The following is a 19021-nucleotide window of genomic DNA, read 5'->3' as shown; positions in this document are numbered from 1 at the left end:
TGGCTTGCCGAGAATTGAGGAAGATCGTTCCACGGCAGCAGTTGGCTGACAACACTAAAGTTGTGTGTACACTGTACATACAGTACACGGCTGGTGACAAACCTTGTTGCTTCATTCTGGCAATGGTTTCTACATCACTATTTTTCATCATGCGCTTCTTGATATAATAACCATGCAATGCCCACGCAGTCTTGCCTCAGTTGGGATATCGCGGTCGCCTACGTTGAGCATAACACCATGTAAACCTATTTGTGTCATTCGAATGTTTATGATTCACAATGAGCAGACAATGGGCCGTCTACAACGGTGGACCTATGAAGTAGGGTACAAGCTGTAAAATGTCAAATGGTAAGTTAACCGACAGTGCAAAATCCATGATACAAACGAAATGCAGGTTGCAAAAGTTCAAACTTAGTAAAAAATTTTGACATTTTTTTACCTAATTTTGACTTTTTAAGGATACGCAAATAATTTTTTCACACAAATGGACAGTGAATTGCAAATAAGCAACGGGAAGAACTACACACATATTTAGGACAAACTGAAATCCAAAATTAATCTAGGCATGGCATTTTATGGACAGTATTACCAATTCAAAAAAAGTATTCGTCTCTGCCGTCGCGCATACCAAAAACGTCAATGATATGCTCAATATCAACATTATTTGTCATTTCTCTTTCAAGGTATAATAACGCCATGTTGGTAAGTCGCGGACGCCCCATGGTCGACCCGAGATATGTCTCAAGCCGTCTCAATCCCGACTTTTCAGCAGTGCAAGCTGTCCCAGGAATGGTTGCGAATATCTGTACGGCCCTTGAGAAATGGGGAAGGGTTTCTACAATGCCACTAGAAACAAGAAATTTTGTACATTCTCCAGCACTTTTGATCATTCCTGGCGGATTGAGTTTTTGGAACAGAGCACACTCGGATACCAACAATTTCTGATCTATTGAATATAAGGCTGCTATTTCTTTGAAGTCATCTCGAGTTCCTTTGCCTTGTACCATTTTTGATAGCGACAGAAGAACTTTTGATGTGTTGTCGGCAAACCGTTCAGATAGCTCTGCGGAGATTCTATCAATCGAGTCGAAGTAAACCTCGTAGCATACCTTTGCCTCATCAGAAAACCCCATAGTCGCGTCCCTCTCACAATCTACACCGACCGATGGCCACTGCTGTCTCCGGTGTAAAGTCGTCTCGATGTCAATATCCTGAAGTTTCAGACATTCAACAGATTGACAAGCGTCTTCCCAGATTCTACGGAATGCCGGTTCAGTCCTCGCATCACGCAGGCATGCAATGGTTGCTGTTGCCAGTTGTTGTGAAATTCCCAGATCGACTTCTGTCCCTTGAAGATGGGTAGAAAGGCCGTCGGTACATTTAAAAATCCAATTCAAAATTTTTAGCCCCAAAAGAAATTGGAAATCGCAGACAGCCTCGAGTAGAATGGCAGCGTCAACACTGGTTTTCGAATCTTTTTCATGTGAGCAAACCTCTAGTGCAAGTATTATTCTGCAGATTTGACTGTCTATCGACTTCACCGCTTCATACCGGCATACCCAGCGTGTCACACAGATTCCTTCCAGTTTGACAAATTTGCCGAATTTTTTTTCATCAGAAAAGCCTCGTAGAATAGTTTCCCTTTTTGTGGTATGAAAAAAATGATGCAATGATTGTATCAAGCCGATGGTATTTCTCAATATGGCATTCGCTCCCAGCGTATCCTTGAGGGCCAAGTTCAAACGATGAGCACAACAAGGTAGGCCTGCATGTATTGCCCGTGGAACAATTTGTTGTATTTTGGCTGCCATAACTTTGTATTTTCCACTCATGTGAGAAGGTCCGTCATAGCACTGTCCGACCAAATTTGCAATATTTAATCCCAGATCTTCCAACACATTTTTCACAAGGAGAAACAACGTTTCGCCTTCAGCGTTTTTTGGATTATAAAAACCAATAAAACTTTCCTTAATATGACCTTCTGTCAGATAACGTATACAAATCGATAATTGTTCAGCATCAGTAACACCAGTCGTCTCGCCAACTATGAGACTAAACATCCCAGCTTGAGCAATGTTTGTACAGATTGCTTTCCGTACTTGTGTGGCTGCTATATCAACGATTTCATTTTGGGTATTTGGGGATATCCACTGTTCATCCAATTGTAACGAATTCTCCAGTTTTGACGCTAGCCAAGGAATGTATCTACACTCAAAATGCAGCAGCTCCAGAAAACTACCTCGGTTGCTATCGTATCTCTCGTCAATGTCGAGTTCGTCTTCAGTATAATTATGTTGAGCAATGTTTTGCTGCACGGTGAAAAGCAGAGTTTTTATTATCACTTTCAAGTAGCGTCTGTTCTCGATCACCCCTTCTTGGTGGCATGCACGCACTTGTGTCGATACCAAAGTGTTTTTATAGCGGTTGAATTTGAGATTCACCCATTTTTCCATCGCTGAAAGATGAATCTTACACTTTGCATGATTATCCAATTTATGAGGCATCCCCCATTGTGAATACTTGAATCTAGCCTTTGGTTTGTTGAATTTGAGGCATGGAAAGCATTCTATAGTCTTGTCATTTTCATTGAAAGTTAACCAGGGATGAGTTTTGAAAAGCTTTGGATTGAAATCTCTAGCTGTTTTCTCGTCACCATATTTCTTTGGATTGTAGCGTTGTAAAATTGGTTGACGAGGCTTAACGTTGTCATCAGTAGATGTTCTGAAATCATTGTTTGTTGTCGGATCAACATTTGAGATTGCACTGGTTTTAAAATTCGGAACTGATGACGAAGCATCGTCTCTGGTCGCTATCAAGGGTGTTTCTGAAGCAAGAGGCACTTGAAAAACCTCCGCTGCCACAGCAGGTATATCAAGTTCAGGAGAGCACGAGTTTCCATGTGCACTTTCAATTGGTTTTGGTGCCGATACTGACTGCCGTGAATGTCCAATTCCAATTGGCTGAGCAATGGGTGTGAATGTTAGCTTGCTTTGTTTAAGATGATCTTCGGCACTAAACTCAATTGAACAATCACCCCCATGAGCAGACTGTATGTGCTCTTCTTTGGAAGATGAAGATATGGATCGACGGCATCTTTTGCATGTCAGTCTTGTCCGAAAACTTCTCTTTCGGTGCTTTTCCATTAGTTTACCTGCAAAAAATTCAAAACCGTTACTAACTTTCTAGTAGTTACACTACTTAGTGCGTTTTGCTGAGTTAGCGAGCAACTGACCACCATTTTTATGGTGGACGATAAGGCATACACGATAGGCAAAAATTACTGGAACTAGTTTGGATACCAAATTGATCTCTTAAAAAAAATACATAACTTACCAGCTTTCTCCATGAATTTCGTTTCCTTAAATTCTCGACAGCGCGATACTTTTTATTCTCACTCAGCCAACAGCAGAGACCACGACACATGCAATTCGATGCGAATATAAACAAAGTAGCAAATTGAAAATTCATTCAGAGAGCTGTTTGGCGCGAGCGGCGAGCCATAGGTTCACGACACCTTTAAAAACACTGGAGAATGAGAGAGAGAGAGAGATTTGATATTCTTTCTCGCCTGCACCATCGAGATGCTTTGGCGACGGAGTTGCGATACGGCCCCATGAGGTCATCTAGTCTGCGCCTCCGTTTTCTTTTCTCCTCCATGCTATTGCTGAGCGCCTAGCAGGATAGCTGCGGATACCATTTTTCGAGTCTTTGGTATGACGCGGCCGGGGATCGAACCCACGACCTACCGCTCGAGAAGCCGGACGCATAACCATTACACTATCTCGCTCGTTCGGTTCGGTATTAGCAATTTTTATCAGTTCAAAACACAACAAAAATTGCGATACAATGAAAACATAGGAAGGCACCGAAACGACTTGGAGTGGTCTTTGAAATCAGTCACCAACCTTGGTCTAGGCCAGTGGTTCCCAACATTTTTCGGCTCATCGCCCCCTTATCAATCTCAACACTGATTTCCGCCACCCATATTTACGGATCCGAAAGAGAGGACATCTAATCTAACTCTGATCGCTGGTAAATTTACTAATAAAACGCTATTTTTCCAAGGTGGTAGGTGGCAGGCGCTCGGAAAACCGGTTTCCGCGTCTAATTTCCGCTGTGTTGACGTTTTTTCGCGACATATGCAGAATAAGCCTCCTTCACGTGCATTTTCTGACCGCGTTCATTAAAAATATCTCACTGGACGTTCAAACATTTTCGCCCCCTATCGCCCCATTCGCGGTATTTTCGCCCCCTTATTTCTCAAAATTGCCCACTGGGGGTGATATCGCCCACGTTGGGTTAAGGAACCACTGGTCTAGGCGACGTAAAGAGGATGCATGCACATTGCACATGCACATTGCACACAGAATGAAAAGTAAAGGAAGATAATATTAAAAAGATAGCGACAAAATGAGGTGGCATGTCACGGAAGGCGAGATCGATAGGTCATAGGATAGGAATGGCAACGACCGATTTTGCAACTTTGTTGGCTTCACTGAGGCTGTTGTCAAAATTGTTTTGCGGCAGCGACTGTAGGATAGGGTTACCATATTCTTGTAACACAAATTCCGGACGCTTCTCAGCGCCCACTAGCGGATTTTAAAATGAGGTATCACCACATTGTCGATCAATATGACGTCACACTAGCAAAGCTTTGTCTATCGACTAGAGGTGGTCACGATCCAGTTCAGTAGTACGTGGTTGTGTGTTGCAAGTTGTAACCAGGGCCTAAGCCACATTTTTTCCGCCCCCGCCCGCCAAAAGAAACACTGATCTGGGGCCCACTGTAGGGTAATCGATACAACTTCTGGTGGCTGACTATGTGGATCTGGTTTCTATATGCATCTGGTCGTTACGTGATTTGTATGAATTATATGCATAATATCGGTTCTTCCATATATTACTATATAATTTGATCCTCTCTCCGCCCACGCGATCAGAGTTAGTGGCAGTGCTGGTTGAGGATTATGACTTCGAAAATGCAAGGAGCGTAATTGTACATCATTAAGTCATGTTCGTGTCACACCGATAAGATTATTTACCAGCCTAATGCCTGTGCGCACTGCATCACTGAGCTATATAAACACCGCACATCCGGTGGTTTCCATTTCCAACGTCCTATTATCCAAGCTGATTTGATTATAATATAATAAATAATATAATAAATGTTCAACATCTTCGCGAACCCCGGAATAAAGGCAAACTGTCCCCTGGTTTAGAACCACTATCTTTGAATAAAGCATCCAAACGGCCTAAACCGACTCTATGAATATACCGTTATCTTATAATTGCGATTACAATTAGACTTATTTCTGTAAATTAATGTTATATTTTTATTTATTTTTTATCGCGGTTTTTGCGAGGGTGGTAAGTCCCCATATTAAGATCAACGTATGGGATACCAAATCGCGACTAGCGCGAAGAAAAATTTCTTGTAGCATAAATCTGCTCATAAATAATATTGTTTATGTTGACTTACAAAAATTATGAACTTACTTCAAAATTCCGGACATTTAGGCATATTTTAGAAATTCCTCCCGGACGCAGTTTTAACAGTGAAATTCCGGACATGTCCGGGAAATTCCGGACGTATGGCAACCCTACTGTAGGATCTCTGGCAATCCAAAAGTAATCTTCCAGAGCGCAGAATTTATTAAATCTGGTCTTGATCGAAGCTACTGTCGCAGTGATTTTAAAATTATAAAATAAAATAGGAATGAGATTGGAGGGTGCCGAAACGGCTTGGAGTAGTCTTGTAATCAGACACCCACCTTGGCCCGCATTCATGGAAATAAGAAGCATGAACACTGGATTTAAGAAAGTTCAACACAGGGATATCTAGAATCTAGATATCCCTGGTTTAACATAAAAGGAAGCGACAAAAATGAATGCTGCATGTGTCGGTAGGCGAGGTCGATGTGTGTCAGATTGTGGTAGAAATCATCATCATTGGTTTATTAGCAACTTTATCAGTTCAATACACCACAAAATGCAATACAATGAAAAGATAGGAAGGTGTCGAAGCGACTTGGCATGTCATTGCATGTATTTCGATTGGAATGTGGACAATGGGACAATTGGACATGCTCCACGAGTGTCGGTTAGCGGGCGACAAATACTGTTCCACACTACATGTCCGGCATACTTGATAGAGCGATGCGTTCCCTGTTATCCCGTCCTGATCATATGGCAGGCCTATCCTATAGTTGTTCTTCGAAGACGCGCGAGTGTTGTAGTTGTGCGATTTTGATTTCGAGGTGAAATAGTCGTTGAAATTTGTGTGACTGCGACCGCAATGGAACTGACATAAATTGACAATTTCTAGCTTCCTCATACCTTCTATGTTTAGAACACCAAATCCTTTGAGTAGCGATTTATCAGTTGCGCATCCAGGGCCTCTTGGGGCATTGGCAATGTTACGGAGAATACGATGTTGTAGTTTTTGCAGTGGCTCAATTGTATTCGTGCAGTCAGCACCCCCGCAAAGAATTCCGCTGTGTAACTTAATTTGTTTGGAAATGTTGGAATAATGATTTGAAGAGTATCAACAGAACCCTAATCGACAGGGAGTGACTAAGACGGCGGACCATAGGCTACCACATACCTTCGATAAATGTGGTTTTAGCGACTGCAGGTGACTCTTCCACGACATGAATTAGAGATACACCGTTTTTTCCAAATTAAATTAGAATATTAGAATTAGAGCAACACACTTTTTTCCAAATTAGATTAGAATTAGAGTTACGCAGCTTTTTTTCCAATTTGATTTTAAATAGAATTAATAGATCTACACGGTTTTTTCAAATTAGATTAGAATAAAAATTATTGAATTCGCAAAAAAAAACATGGAAATGTGAAATGAAATTGTGAATGGCAAAGAAATACAGAAATAATCATCCACATATCAGATCACAGTGCATATTCCCATTAGCATGAGGATGGTTCATGTCTGTACCCAGCTTGGCTCATTTTGCACTATAGCAGGTGTCACGGCATGCGGCCCGCGAGGTCATATTTTGCGGCCCGCGCTCTATGATTTGAGATTTCAGAAGAAATAAAGCATTTTGATATGCTGAAATAAATTTCAGTTTTAAATTATTAATATTATTGTTGTTGTTGTTGTTGTTTCAAAATAATAAGCCATTCGCCTGTGTCTAATTACGCTATTCATATGGCTGGAACGGCTTTGGAGATGGCAACTGCAGTCCGTCGATCGATCGAATCAGCTGATATGAGCATATTGCCTTGACGTAAGCTACAAGGGCCCAGACACTGTCAAGACTGATACGCTTAGAAAACGGCCTATAGGGCTACTCCGCGCAATATCAATCTTTGGGATGAGATATTCTTTCAGCTTAACATGTCTGCATAGCCCCAATATCGATTCATTAGTCGCTGAAAAGCATTGTCAGGTATCCTGTGCACTGCGCCGCTCATAGTTCAAAATATAATGACGTTTATGATCATGATATTACTTGTTGTATTTGTACTTCTTCAACAACTAAAAAAATATTACTTCTTCTTTGGTGACCATCCCCATCGCCCATGTTAGTGAGCACGGGGTTGCGTAAATTTAAAGTTATAAAAACGTGCTCAGCTGTGTGGCCTATTTTGTCTCGATATTGCATTATTGCGGCCCGCGAAACATCTACGTACGTCATTTGAAAAGTGACCCACGACCCGTTTTGAGTTGGCGAGCCCTACACTATACAGTATTCCTGCGTGGCTGAAAACTCTTTTCGACGAAGCTGATGTTGCAGTCATGCCTACGAGTTATCGAGCAGCAGCATTGGGATGAGGAAAACAATTTCTCTTTTCCAGTAACTCAAAACATCAAAGTCCATGCTCTCATGCCCTGCAATGACGATGACTCAATGACGAGGTGTCAAAGATATCATTGTCATATAAAATAAAAAGGATCGGCCTAAGAACTGAGCCTTGCCGAACACCACAGGTCACAAGGTGGGCTAAGGACAAGGTGTTGGATATCGAAACCATTTGTTGTCGTCCAGACTGGTTGCTTGTGATGAGCTCGAGTTGAGGACCCCGGACCGTAGCGCGCTAATTTCGAGAGGAAAATACCGAGAATACCACGCAGCCAAACGCTTTTTTTAGATCATTGTTGCGTAAGGCAGCACATTTCGTTTGCGAGATGCAGTTTGTACAACGCACGTTCCCTGTTCTGCGATGTTATATAATGACTACACGCCAACACCAGTGTCGCGACGTATTAAATCTCATTTTGTTTGACACTTGAAGATAACGGTCATAAATTTCACTAAAATGTAGCCTATGATAGACCTTACGTTTGCAGTCACTGTGCTGGTACTATTACCGACTTTGAAGCGCCAGCCGGACAAAGGGCAAGGCGCAAGATTCTTAAATCACGGAATCATCTTCGTAAATATGACGATTGAATTTGTAGAGCTGCACAGTGTCCATAGGGCCGGCCGAAGTAGCACTTTCGTAGGCCTACTCCTCAAGCTCAAGTTTGTTACGTTACGACGTAATCACACTTGTCGTGATTGTGAAGCGACAGCAACGAAACTCTTCGGAATCGAATCTGCATCGATTGTCTTTCCCCGACCCTCGCCTTATGAAGCTGCCGTTACGCAGTAGTGGCAGAATTCAGAGCGTATTTCTCATCATAGACTGATTCGTCCTTTTCGTCTCCCGATCGTTCTATGCATGTGTCCGGTAGCGCAGACGAGATTTTCGCCCAAGGCAGCACGTCGATGCGTACCGTCATCATAAATATAATTCCGCCCAAGGCCGATATACCGGCGCCGACGTAAAACACGATTTGCCAGGCATGCCGAAGATTCGATGTCTGCAAGAGAATTGATCTAGCTAAGAAAATCGACTCATTTACGCTCCACAATTCGACAAACCGTATGAAGCAGCCATTATATGGTCACAGTATCACACCAACGACCGACAGCTATAGTGATGCAAATTGCAAATCAATTGATATGGGAAGTGGATATAGAATGGAAGCAAAAGCTGGGCGTGTGCAAGTCTGCAACTGTACAGTGTACAGTACATTACAGCACATGTTCGTTTTTGTGCAACTGGTTGGTTGGTGGGACTTTAATATTATGTAACAGGGTTTCGACTATATGTTTTGTAGTATTCGGGAGCTTTGCAATTTTTTACAACGACGGATTTCGCTGACTCAGAGTACTGCTTCGCTTGGATTTATAATGAACTATCAGACAATATATTTATGAAATATAAATATTATCAACAATATACGGCCTACGTGTAGCATCACGCTTGATTAATCTGAAGAAGTGCACCGCTACGTCTTCTTTTGATCAACCCTAATAACAGAGGCTTACCGAGTTTAGAGAAACGCATTTTCGCAGTATAGCGCATCCATCAAGTTGTCAAAAACTGTATATTGAAAACCAGGCCGAATTAACTGGATCAAACGTATATCGTAACCCTGTGGCAACAGTCATTTCAAAGGCCGTTAAATACTGTGAAAGAGGATTAGGGGCATCGGTGGACTTTTCGCAGGCACTTGTTGATGAGTTTGCTAGTCAGGAATAGGTCAATGAGAACGATTAAAAAAGTGATACCAGCTGCTGCGTTCGTCACTGGCACACATTTCGTGTAGCCTTGATCAAAGTTTACATTCAATTTGCGTTGTGTCTTATTGGAAAAGCGTTGGAACGGAACACCCAAGATGACAAATATTCCGAATATCAATCTCTCTTTAATCTCTATTACCCACTAATTCAAGGATGGACCCGATTCCCTTGCATGCGAGACTGATCCCTCAACGAGATACACCACTTGTTCTCATGGTGCGCATCGAATGAACAATGGAATAATATCAAACATAAACATGCAGAGCAGTGACGTGCGGTCCAATGAGGCAGGTGAGGCAGTGCCTCACCTGTCGTCTGGATGAGTAAGTGAAAATTGTGAAACCCCTCCATGAGTCGATGATTATATTGATGTTACACATCCACGTTCATAAATAACTAAATTTGAACATTTTTTTCATCCAACATCATCAATTTACATCATTATCATCAAAAATACACCGCGAAAAGAGAGGTGCGGCACAGGTGAGGCACGGGCGGGTCGTGCCTCATCTGCAACAATGCAATTGATCATAAATAGCTCGATATTCTTAATAACCGGTATCAATGAAACGCTATAGTCACACTGATTCCGGAAATCTAAATATTAACAGTGTCAGGGCACCAGAACCCCCAAAAATCGCCAAGGAAGGTGACCTTCGCCTTTATTACAGACAATGCCATCGTAGAGAAACAATGGCTAGGTGAGGCACAAACGAATCTGCTTCATGCACTATTCGCTAACAATTGGACAATCGAAACATTTTGAAACGCGCTATCGATTTCGGAATTCAACAGTCTTGTAGGAATTATATAAGAAGCGGCGGTCAATGCGTAAAGCGAAGCTAATATTTTGACTTGACCTAGTGCATTTTCTTTCGAAATTCGGCAAATCTAGTGTTTTTTCACTGAAAAAAATGTAACTGAGGATGCTTTTTTGATGTTTTTCGAATAATTTATACCGGAAGGCCTACGTGAAGAGATAGTAATTATTATTTGTCTAAACTTGCCCATTTAGAACAATAGGAACAGTCCTACATGTATCATAGAATGTGGAATTGCAACGGCTATCAGTGTGCAAAGAAAATGCTCTCTATACCCGCTGCTGTTGTTATTCACATTTTAGGTCTCTTTATCAGGTGCTTTACGTGCTTGCGTGCGTGTTGTGTGTGTATGTGGAGGGGGAGGGGGGCGTGCCTCACCAGCCATGAACCTCACCGCACGTCACTGATGCAGAGAATAGGCATTCGCAAGTATATACTCTCTATATTCATCAGAAACATGTAAGGCGGTTCCGATATGGAAATTTTGCGAACACGTGATCCCACATTCTGCAATCCCGATTCAATCTCTAATGTTTATTTGCTCATTTGCAATTAACCAACCGGTAACACGCTGTTGCGCTTCCACCGAACAATACGAACGCATTTTCTTTTAACACTTTGTTGACGTGCAGTTCATTTTGTGTAACAGTAATCTATCGTGATGTAGTTAGATGTGAAATGTTGTAGATGTTTGTTTTTGTGTCTCAGCGAAAATTCGGGGGCCCCGAAGGTTTCAGATTAGCGTAAGGGTCCTCGGGTTTGATAATGGTTAAGGACCGCTGCAATAGCGATAAATTTGCGACTGTTAATTTGACTCGAATTTAGTCAATGTCAGTCGAACCTATTTCAACCCAGTCTTTCGCACTCATTCGCGAAGTACATGCTTACGTCGGCTATGATATATCCCACGAGTACCGGAGCCAGCTGCCCAGACGAAATCGACACAGTGTTGGACATCCCAAACAGCACCCCGGCAAACCTCGGCGCCACCTCTGCAAAGTTAACCTGCAAAAATGACGGCCGCTTAAAATCCATTGTGACGTCAACAAATCAACGTCCTCACGAGCACGCTGGGCGTTGATAAACCGCCGAATCCAGACGCCATCGTCAGTATCAGTAACGGTGCCACGAGGTTACAACCTGTGTGGCCGACAGCCACCAAGAAGAAGGCCGGAACGATCTGAGCTGATAATGCAAAATATCAACTATCTGTCGTCCATTCATACCGATACTCCGATAGACTTCAATTGAATTGAAGAAACTTGACGCCTGTGTATCAGTCCGTGTTACTGATAAGATCAATAAGAAGGTGTCATAGCAATGCCGAGACACGAATTCTGTGATAATTTCAATTCTTATCTTTACAAAACATCATAGGATTACGATGCTTATGGTATCTTCACAGTACTTTTCATTCAGTGCACAGTAGCACACTGTACCTGTACAAGTACCTTCTTTACAACGCCAAGGCCAAAGGGGATGTCTGATTTCAAAGACTACTGCAAGTCGTTTCAACACATTCCTATTTTTTCATTGTACCGCTATCTTGTGTGTTTGAAATGATAAAATTATTAACAATAAACTCAACGCAACTATTTAACACAAAGATACTGCTACAAGACATGAAGGAGAAATAAAGGCTGAGTCCAGCCCGTCAACCAAATACGTCAATGGAGGGCACTTACCGAAAAATACGAGTGCCCGTTTGAACGCGATTGGACTCATCATCTTCTTCTTCATGACAATGGAATGTATTTTCTCCGACGCGGCGATGAATACGCACACGGCTAGAAAGGGTATGGCTGACAGTGTGCTATTCTGAAACGGGTAGCAAGCTAGATCATGCTACACGCCGAGGCGTTCGATAGTCCTATTAGCAAATATAAAACAAGCTTATTACATGGAACTATATATAGACACCTGGACCTTCTCAGTGAAGTAGTAATTGTGATCAGATATTAATTTACGAGAAAAATAAATTTGTGTGTTCGGAAAGTCTAGTCTGCTAATCCCTTTGAGTCAACTTGTTGATATACACCGTTGACTATCGCAAGACTGAATCAAGAGAAAATATGTTATTGTTTTCGACAAATTGGAACACAATATGATAGTTTTTGTAACTTGAATACATAGTTCCACTATTTGAACCATATCATATACAATGTGCTGTTGCACTGAAATTGATACGGTTATATAAGTAATAAGACCCGTCAATACCCAGCTACGAAGATGATCGTCCAGTATCACAATACAATATCGCTTCCTATCATCATACCCGGCTGATATTCAATCCTAGAACTTGATCCATAAATGACGGTAGGTTCATTGAAAGGTTCCGAAATCCCCAATCCAAACTAAAATGAGCAAATACCAAGGCCCAGACTTGCGGCGAACGTGCTATATCTTTCCAGGGCACTGGGGGTCCTTTGATCTGCGGGCGATATTGCACGAATACAATTCTCAATAAGATATATCCCAATGTCAACGGGAACAATCGCGTTTGCTGATGCTTTGTATTCGATATCGAACGAAAGCCAACAATTGCTGCCCAAAACATATGACCCATTTAGGTAATCATGTTTCAAACATTGCCAATAGATGCATGAATTGAATAAATCCAATATGCCATTGCCGTTATACTGACAAGGTGGATAGGTTCGAGAGCAACGAGCTACGACTGTGCCGCGTTTGGACAATCGGACATCCAGAGACGGCAAAATGCGATTAAGCAATACGGTGTGATAAATTCGTTTTGATATACGGCCCATGTATGTATATGCAATATACCGGATGTGCCTAATGCGGCCATTCAACGATTCATTCACTGCACACGCATCTCTACAGATCTTGATCTCAAATCTTTGATTTAAAGTACCTTGCATTCCAGCTTCCCAATAGCATTTCGCAAGTATCTCCTCTCTTCATCTTTTATCCTCGGGTGCGTCTCGGGAGAGTCAAACGCCAGGGTGGCCCACATGATACTCCATAATATTCCCAACCCTCCTGAAGATGAATAGGGCCCAAGTTGGCAGTCATGGTTTATTCTCGTCATCATTCATATACGTATTGCTTCAGATCATTCGAGTTCGCCATTTCCAATAACTTGAAATTCTATATCGTTCACCTAAGTTCATACTTCGGTGCCCTGGGACGCCCAGAGCAACTTTATACCTCCCGAAACAATACCCAATGTCACTATTTACGGAACCACAAAAGGGTTATATAATATATTTATCATTTCCTTATTGACCAAGTGTGTGTTGCCATTGAATTCCTGGCCGTCATGTTAAATTACAAGCGTTTTAAAAACATGTCGCCAATATGGAGGTACCCTATCTGGGAGGGATCGAATCACTCGGATTTGGCTCAGCCGTGAGTCAGTGAGTTTTCACGATTAGATAATTCACCAACGGAAAACGACTGTCGGGTAACAGGACAGTATCTTTACGTATCCTAAGATCATGCTATCATCGGCATATAAACAACACTTAAGGTTCCACAAAAGCTGTTGAGACGCAATAATAACGTATACGCTATATTGGGCTATGCAGGGCTTTTAAAATATGGAAATTTCGGGGCGTCGCCAATTTCACATGAAGTACTCCATACTTAATTATGGATATATTGAACGTTCAATTAATAGAATTTGCATGCGAGCTGATCAGAAGTGATAATAATATGCAATGCAATTAAGTGCCGGTTATGGATGTTTCTTAATTTCGTCGAAAATGTATATGACCGTTTAAATACGTGAAAGATTAATATATTACCGGTAATGTCAGCGTGTTTGTTTCAGTTCTTTACTCGACATGTCGGAAGCGAACAGCTTGGGTATTATGGGCAGTTACGGCGTCGAAAAAGTTGGGGGTTTGTACTATCGTATTCGTAGCTCACAATTGAAAACACAAAACTAGATAATATCAATGATTATCTGGTAAAAAAAAGGCTGTAAGCCGATTCAGACGATATCGGCGCAGCGGTATAGGGGCAAATTCTCCATCGACTTAGAATCGCGCGAGTTCACCGAGACAAACAATGCTATAGTCGAATTGAAAAGACTACTAATCTTATAGCCATAACATATTTAAACCAGGAGTCTCAAACTCGCGGCCCGCTAGGTGTAATTTGTGCGGCCCGCAACAAGATTTTGCAACACAGGGCGACAGACAAGCATGTTAATTTCCGGAGACATAACGTTAATATTAATCTTAAAGTCGATCCCGTTAATTTAGTTATGTTTCAATATGATAAGATTCAGTGTCGCCGTTTTTATTAGATGTACGATGTACCCGTCTTCACGATTATTATCATCTCAACATTGGACAGCATATTATGAAGTCAATGCAGGCGACACTGGTACCTTGTGTGTGCGCATGTGCACTGTATGACTTTTCACACGTAACCAATTACCTAGATTTGGTCTGTGTTGTGGAGTAGCAAGACACTGACATCTCGCACATTTGAGTGGGAGAACACTGTTTTACAGCATAGTTGCACTTTCACATCGGAAAACAAACAGCACTGTAAACTTCGTTTTATTTCCAGTTTATTATTGGCATGTGGGAGTCTTGTGTCAAACAAGTAGAACCGACATCTTAACAGCGAGGAGGAGTCTCATTGCAACAATCCTATGGAGCGTTTTTAACCAAAACTGTTTATCATTTTTATTTTAGGCACTTTGCTCATACGCTTGAAGTATAATATTTTGCAAATTCAACCCCTTATACTTAGCGTATTGATCACGCGATTCACTGCTGCGAATCTGACGATATGAACACATTCCGTGTATTGTCTTCGATTCGATGCCAATGTTGTCTCACTCATGTCCACAAAGGAAGCGGAATATTTCAATAGTGCTGCTATGAAGCGAATGCACCGTGGCTAGATCGGTTATGGCAAGCCGTATACCAGACACTTTAAGTTCAGCTGCACCCGTTTCACAGCACACATTAGCAGCGTATGAATCGAGCATCCATTCCACGCGCGTATATACTTTCTTAGCGACGAATGCGAAATGTGGATTTAATTGGACAAGCCATATACGCCCGCGATTCGTATAAATCGGTTTCTATAAAATACGTGCCAAACTATATGCAGATAATGGATATGCGGTGAGTATAAATGGGAGTTAGAATCGAGAGCATCACACCAGACAATTTCATGCATGTTGACTACGATTATCAGGTCATTATCTCAAGTAGCAAAACACACAGCACCGTGCAGGAAGTAAACAGCCGGTTACGACGTTTCGCTGATACTGGCACACATCCGTTCACAATAACATACATTGTGTTAACTGAAAACATGAACCTTACCCGTCACGTAGAATATCGAGGGCCATCCTTGAAAGTAAGCACTGTCCGCAAGAGAGCCAGATACGATATACGACAATGCAACACCAAAATACGGACCTGTGTTAATGAATTGCATGACAAAAACCGAACCAAAACCGCTGTATTCAAGCATACCGGACATGGCGATGCACATTAATTTTGACCTCTCAACTGGCGGTGCCCATTTACCCCACATTCCATGGTGAGATGGATACACGGGACCCTGGATATGGAAAATGATATCTTCCAGTTCCATACAATTGAGAGCTCGTGCACCAGTTAATGTACCTGTACTATTCCTAACAGTATTCGAGATGCCAAGAGTGCTCCTGGACCGATGTATGCCAGAGTCGGCATCAGCAGTGTCACAATCGACGAGAGAAACACTGCAGACCCGAATACGATTTTCCCTCCGAATTTATGCTCTAACCAACCGCCCAGAAGTGGAGTGGTAATGTATCCGTAATAAAACGCGCTGAGTATCCATCCGCGAGTTTTTGAGTCCCAACGAAATGGCTGAAGTTAACGATAATAGAATGTATAGACCAAAATCCAATTCTGCGTAGTTGTGTCACTAGCGTTATACACATATTTACCATCACAAGCCTGAACGGAGTCAACCATACCTTATGAGTATGTTCGCCCTTATCCGTACTATTAGACGCATCGACGCCGGCTTCCATAGACTCAGCATTTATGTATCTGCACTCGTGGATATCATCCTTGTCTATTTCAGGCGCCTCCACCATAGCCACAATAGCCACGCTCATGTTCACTCGCATAATAAACGCGTTCATCATGCCCAGCGTCAGCAGAATTGTCAATATGTATCTGCATTTGATCCATTTTTCGATCTACGAAACATGACAATGGTTTAGGAATGCCTGTGCTAATTGATTGTCATCGCTCACCATCTGGAGTCCCGGTGATAAGATTCCACGGCTAACAGTGAATTTGTCGCCCTTTGCTGATCTACAATCCAATCATAACAAACTCTGTGCAGAGTTGTTGCCTTCTGTCAGACTGTCTTTTGTAGCTTAGCTACGCTACGCACCTAGTTCGAGCTGCCTTCTGTCGAGTAGGCAGATAACGAGAGACGCTATTTATTTCTTCGTAAATCGAAGGAGTCTGCTCTCGAATAAGCGTATGGGTACGTGCGTTACGATATATAATTATAGCCTATCGTTGATATTGGCAGCTTAGAACCTATGCTCGTAAGTTATGGTTCATGAAGTACATAAAAATTACACCTAATGCTAACAGGGCGTTGTATAATTGCGGTGCTTCTATGAATCGAGGTTCATTACATTCTATTAGGATTTTAAATGTCGGTTACCGTTTCCTGTAACTATGAGCGAATGAGAAATTTTCTCCAAACTGGTTTGGTGAAATGGAACTATAATCCGAATTAGAGAACTTATCTCAATGCCGATATCGTACCTAAAGAATTGAATCACCCATATCGAGATGAATATTAAACAGTTCGGGAATTTTATATGGTTTCGCTCGGCGTGTGCAGTGACGTTTCAGTATTCTTTACACTCAAAAACCAGACTTGTACAAACTAAATATTTAGTTAGTTGACGGTCAACTAACTAACAGTTTTTTGAGTAGTTCTAGTTCTAGTTGTAGTTGCGGATTTTGAAAATTGCGTAGTTCTAGTTCTAGTTGTAGTTGCGGATTTTGAAAATTCTGTAGTTCTAGTTCTAGTTGTAGTTGCAGATTTTAAAAATTCAGTAGTTCTAGTTCTAGTTTTAGTTGCGCATTTCAAAAAAACATTAGTTGCCGAACAACTAGAAAACACTCGTGTGTCCTGCCCTGCGCGATGAGAACTCTTCTCGCGTGACAAGTGCGGTTACTTAGACTTGCTAATGTTATCATGACAAAGGATCGAAGGCCCATTGTTGGATCATAGTTAATACATTGATTATGCCGAGTTCACTGATAACTCGGCAAATTTACAACAATCGACAGTGTGCAGCACACGCAATCTCCCGCTGAGGTTGTTTACCAATTGGAATGTGAACTAGTGATCTCCTGCTGTGCGCTGGCGAGTATTATTTCGGAACTAAGCTGTCGCGTCTGTTAAACTTACGAGATTTGACTCGTGATGATGATACCGACCACGCCTGCCCAGACACAAAGAGAAGACGATCTGGATTCGCCCAAGGTATCTTTACAAAGGAAATTGCAGAAATTGCCTGGGTCGTCTCCTCCTGGCTCTCCGACGCACAAGAAACCGAGACTCTCATTTTACAACTTTCTACCTCCAAGTCAGTGTCGTCCGCTTGAAGTTAAATCCGGCCCGTCTGAGGTGAAAAAGTATGCCAGGGAACAGCGACTACCCCTGGGTCAGAATGCGCTAAACTATTGGCGGAATATGACCGACTTGCCAGAATTACGGAACTTGGCGAAAGATTTTCTTGGGATGACTGCGACATCTGCGCCCAGTGAAAGGGCTTTCTCGCATGCTGGGATTTTGTATTCCCCAAAGAGGGCAAAATTCAACGAAAAACATATTCGCGACTCACGTTGATTCGCTGCAATCAGCAACCGCTGCAGAAAATGGTTTAGTTTATCCTGTACTGATTACAGAATAGTTCTGTCTGTCTGATTTTTCAGTAATTTCGGTGTACCGACGTTCATGTGGAAGGCTGGAACGCCGAATTCGAATAAAATAAAAATGAACGAGCTGATTGAGAATTAAATTTAGTTAGTTGTGTTTTAGTTAGTTAGTTGCCGATATTTAAATTTCGTTAGTTCTAGTTCTAGTTCTAGTTGCGAGTTTTGAAAATTGAGTAGTTCTAGTTCTAGTTCTAGTTGCGGAATTTGAAAATTGGGTAGTTCTAGTTCTAGTTATAGTTGCGAGTCTTAAAAATTGGGTAGTTATAGTTATAGTTCTAGTTAAGCTTTTTGAAAATTCAGTAGTTTGTACAAGTCTGTCAAAAACCTTTACTAGCTAATTGAACAACTTCGCCAAACATTATATAGCCAATATAACCATTTATTCTCATGGTAATTGATTCGGGACAGCGCCACATACTGATGCAATTATTCGCTCGAAAATAGCTGCATGCGCCAGGAGTTCATTTCTCATTGCTTTCCTGAGTTTTCTATTCCCAGTAGCCCATCAAACCACTGCATTGTTAGACAAAATGCATACTAATAACCAACTGGCCCTTACAAAACTACGTACTACTGGACTTCGAAAAAATGGCTAATTTGTTAATCGCCTGCCATAATTTGGTCACATTGCTTTGTTTTTTTTTTC

The 19021-nt window shown here is 41.8% G+C and overlaps 2 protein-coding genes across 4 annotated transcripts; both read right to left on the bottom strand.

Annotated features, from left to right (window-relative positions):
• Positions 1-248: 248 nt before the first annotated feature.
• Positions 249-3469, bottom strand: LOC145449437 (zinc finger MYM-type protein 1-like). The gene is made up of 2 exons (XM_080327798.1): positions 3334-3469; positions 249-3151 (listed from the first exon to the last, which is right to left on the bottom strand). Exons 1-2 carry the CDS (start codon positions 3344-3346, stop codon positions 594-596), a joined length of 2571 nt encoding a protein of 856 aa, XP_080183924.1. The 5' UTR covers positions 3347-3469; the 3' UTR covers positions 249-593.
• A 4751-nt stretch (positions 3470-8220) lies between these two features.
• Positions 8221-17296, bottom strand: LOC145450494 (sialin-like). 3 transcript variants are annotated; one of them, XM_080329009.1, is made up of 12 exons: positions 16662-17296; positions 16377-16604; positions 16039-16266; positions 15886-15973; positions 15733-15828; positions 13293-13420; positions 12693-12848; positions 12103-12235; positions 11481-11602; positions 11306-11422; positions 9342-9448; positions 8723-8830 (listed from the first exon to the last, which is right to left on the bottom strand). In XM_080329009.1, exons 1-11 carry the CDS (start codon positions 16662-16664, stop codon positions 9347-9349), a joined length of 1401 nt encoding a protein of 466 aa, XP_080185135.1. In that variant the 5' UTR covers positions 16665-17296; the 3' UTR covers positions 8723-8830; positions 9342-9346. The 3 variants fall into 3 exon arrangements, 2 of the variants coding, with proteins under 2 accessions (XP_080185134.1, XP_080185135.1); XM_080329008.1 differs by lacking the exon at positions 9342-9448 and having other exon boundaries at positions 8221-8830; XR_013918501.1 differs by lacking the exons at positions 8723-8830; positions 9342-9448 and having other exon boundaries at positions 11481-11706.
• Positions 17297-19021: the final 1725 nt, after the last annotated feature.

Source organism: Botryllus schlosseri, chromosome 11 (genome assembly GCF_051294905.1).
Source record: "Botryllus schlosseri isolate E-star chromosome 11, Bs_hap1, whole genome shotgun sequence".
Taxonomy (NCBI): domain Eukaryota; kingdom Metazoa; phylum Chordata; class Ascidiacea; order Stolidobranchia; family Styelidae; genus Botryllus; species Botryllus schlosseri.
This window is presented reverse-complemented; position numbering and strand designations above follow the sequence as displayed.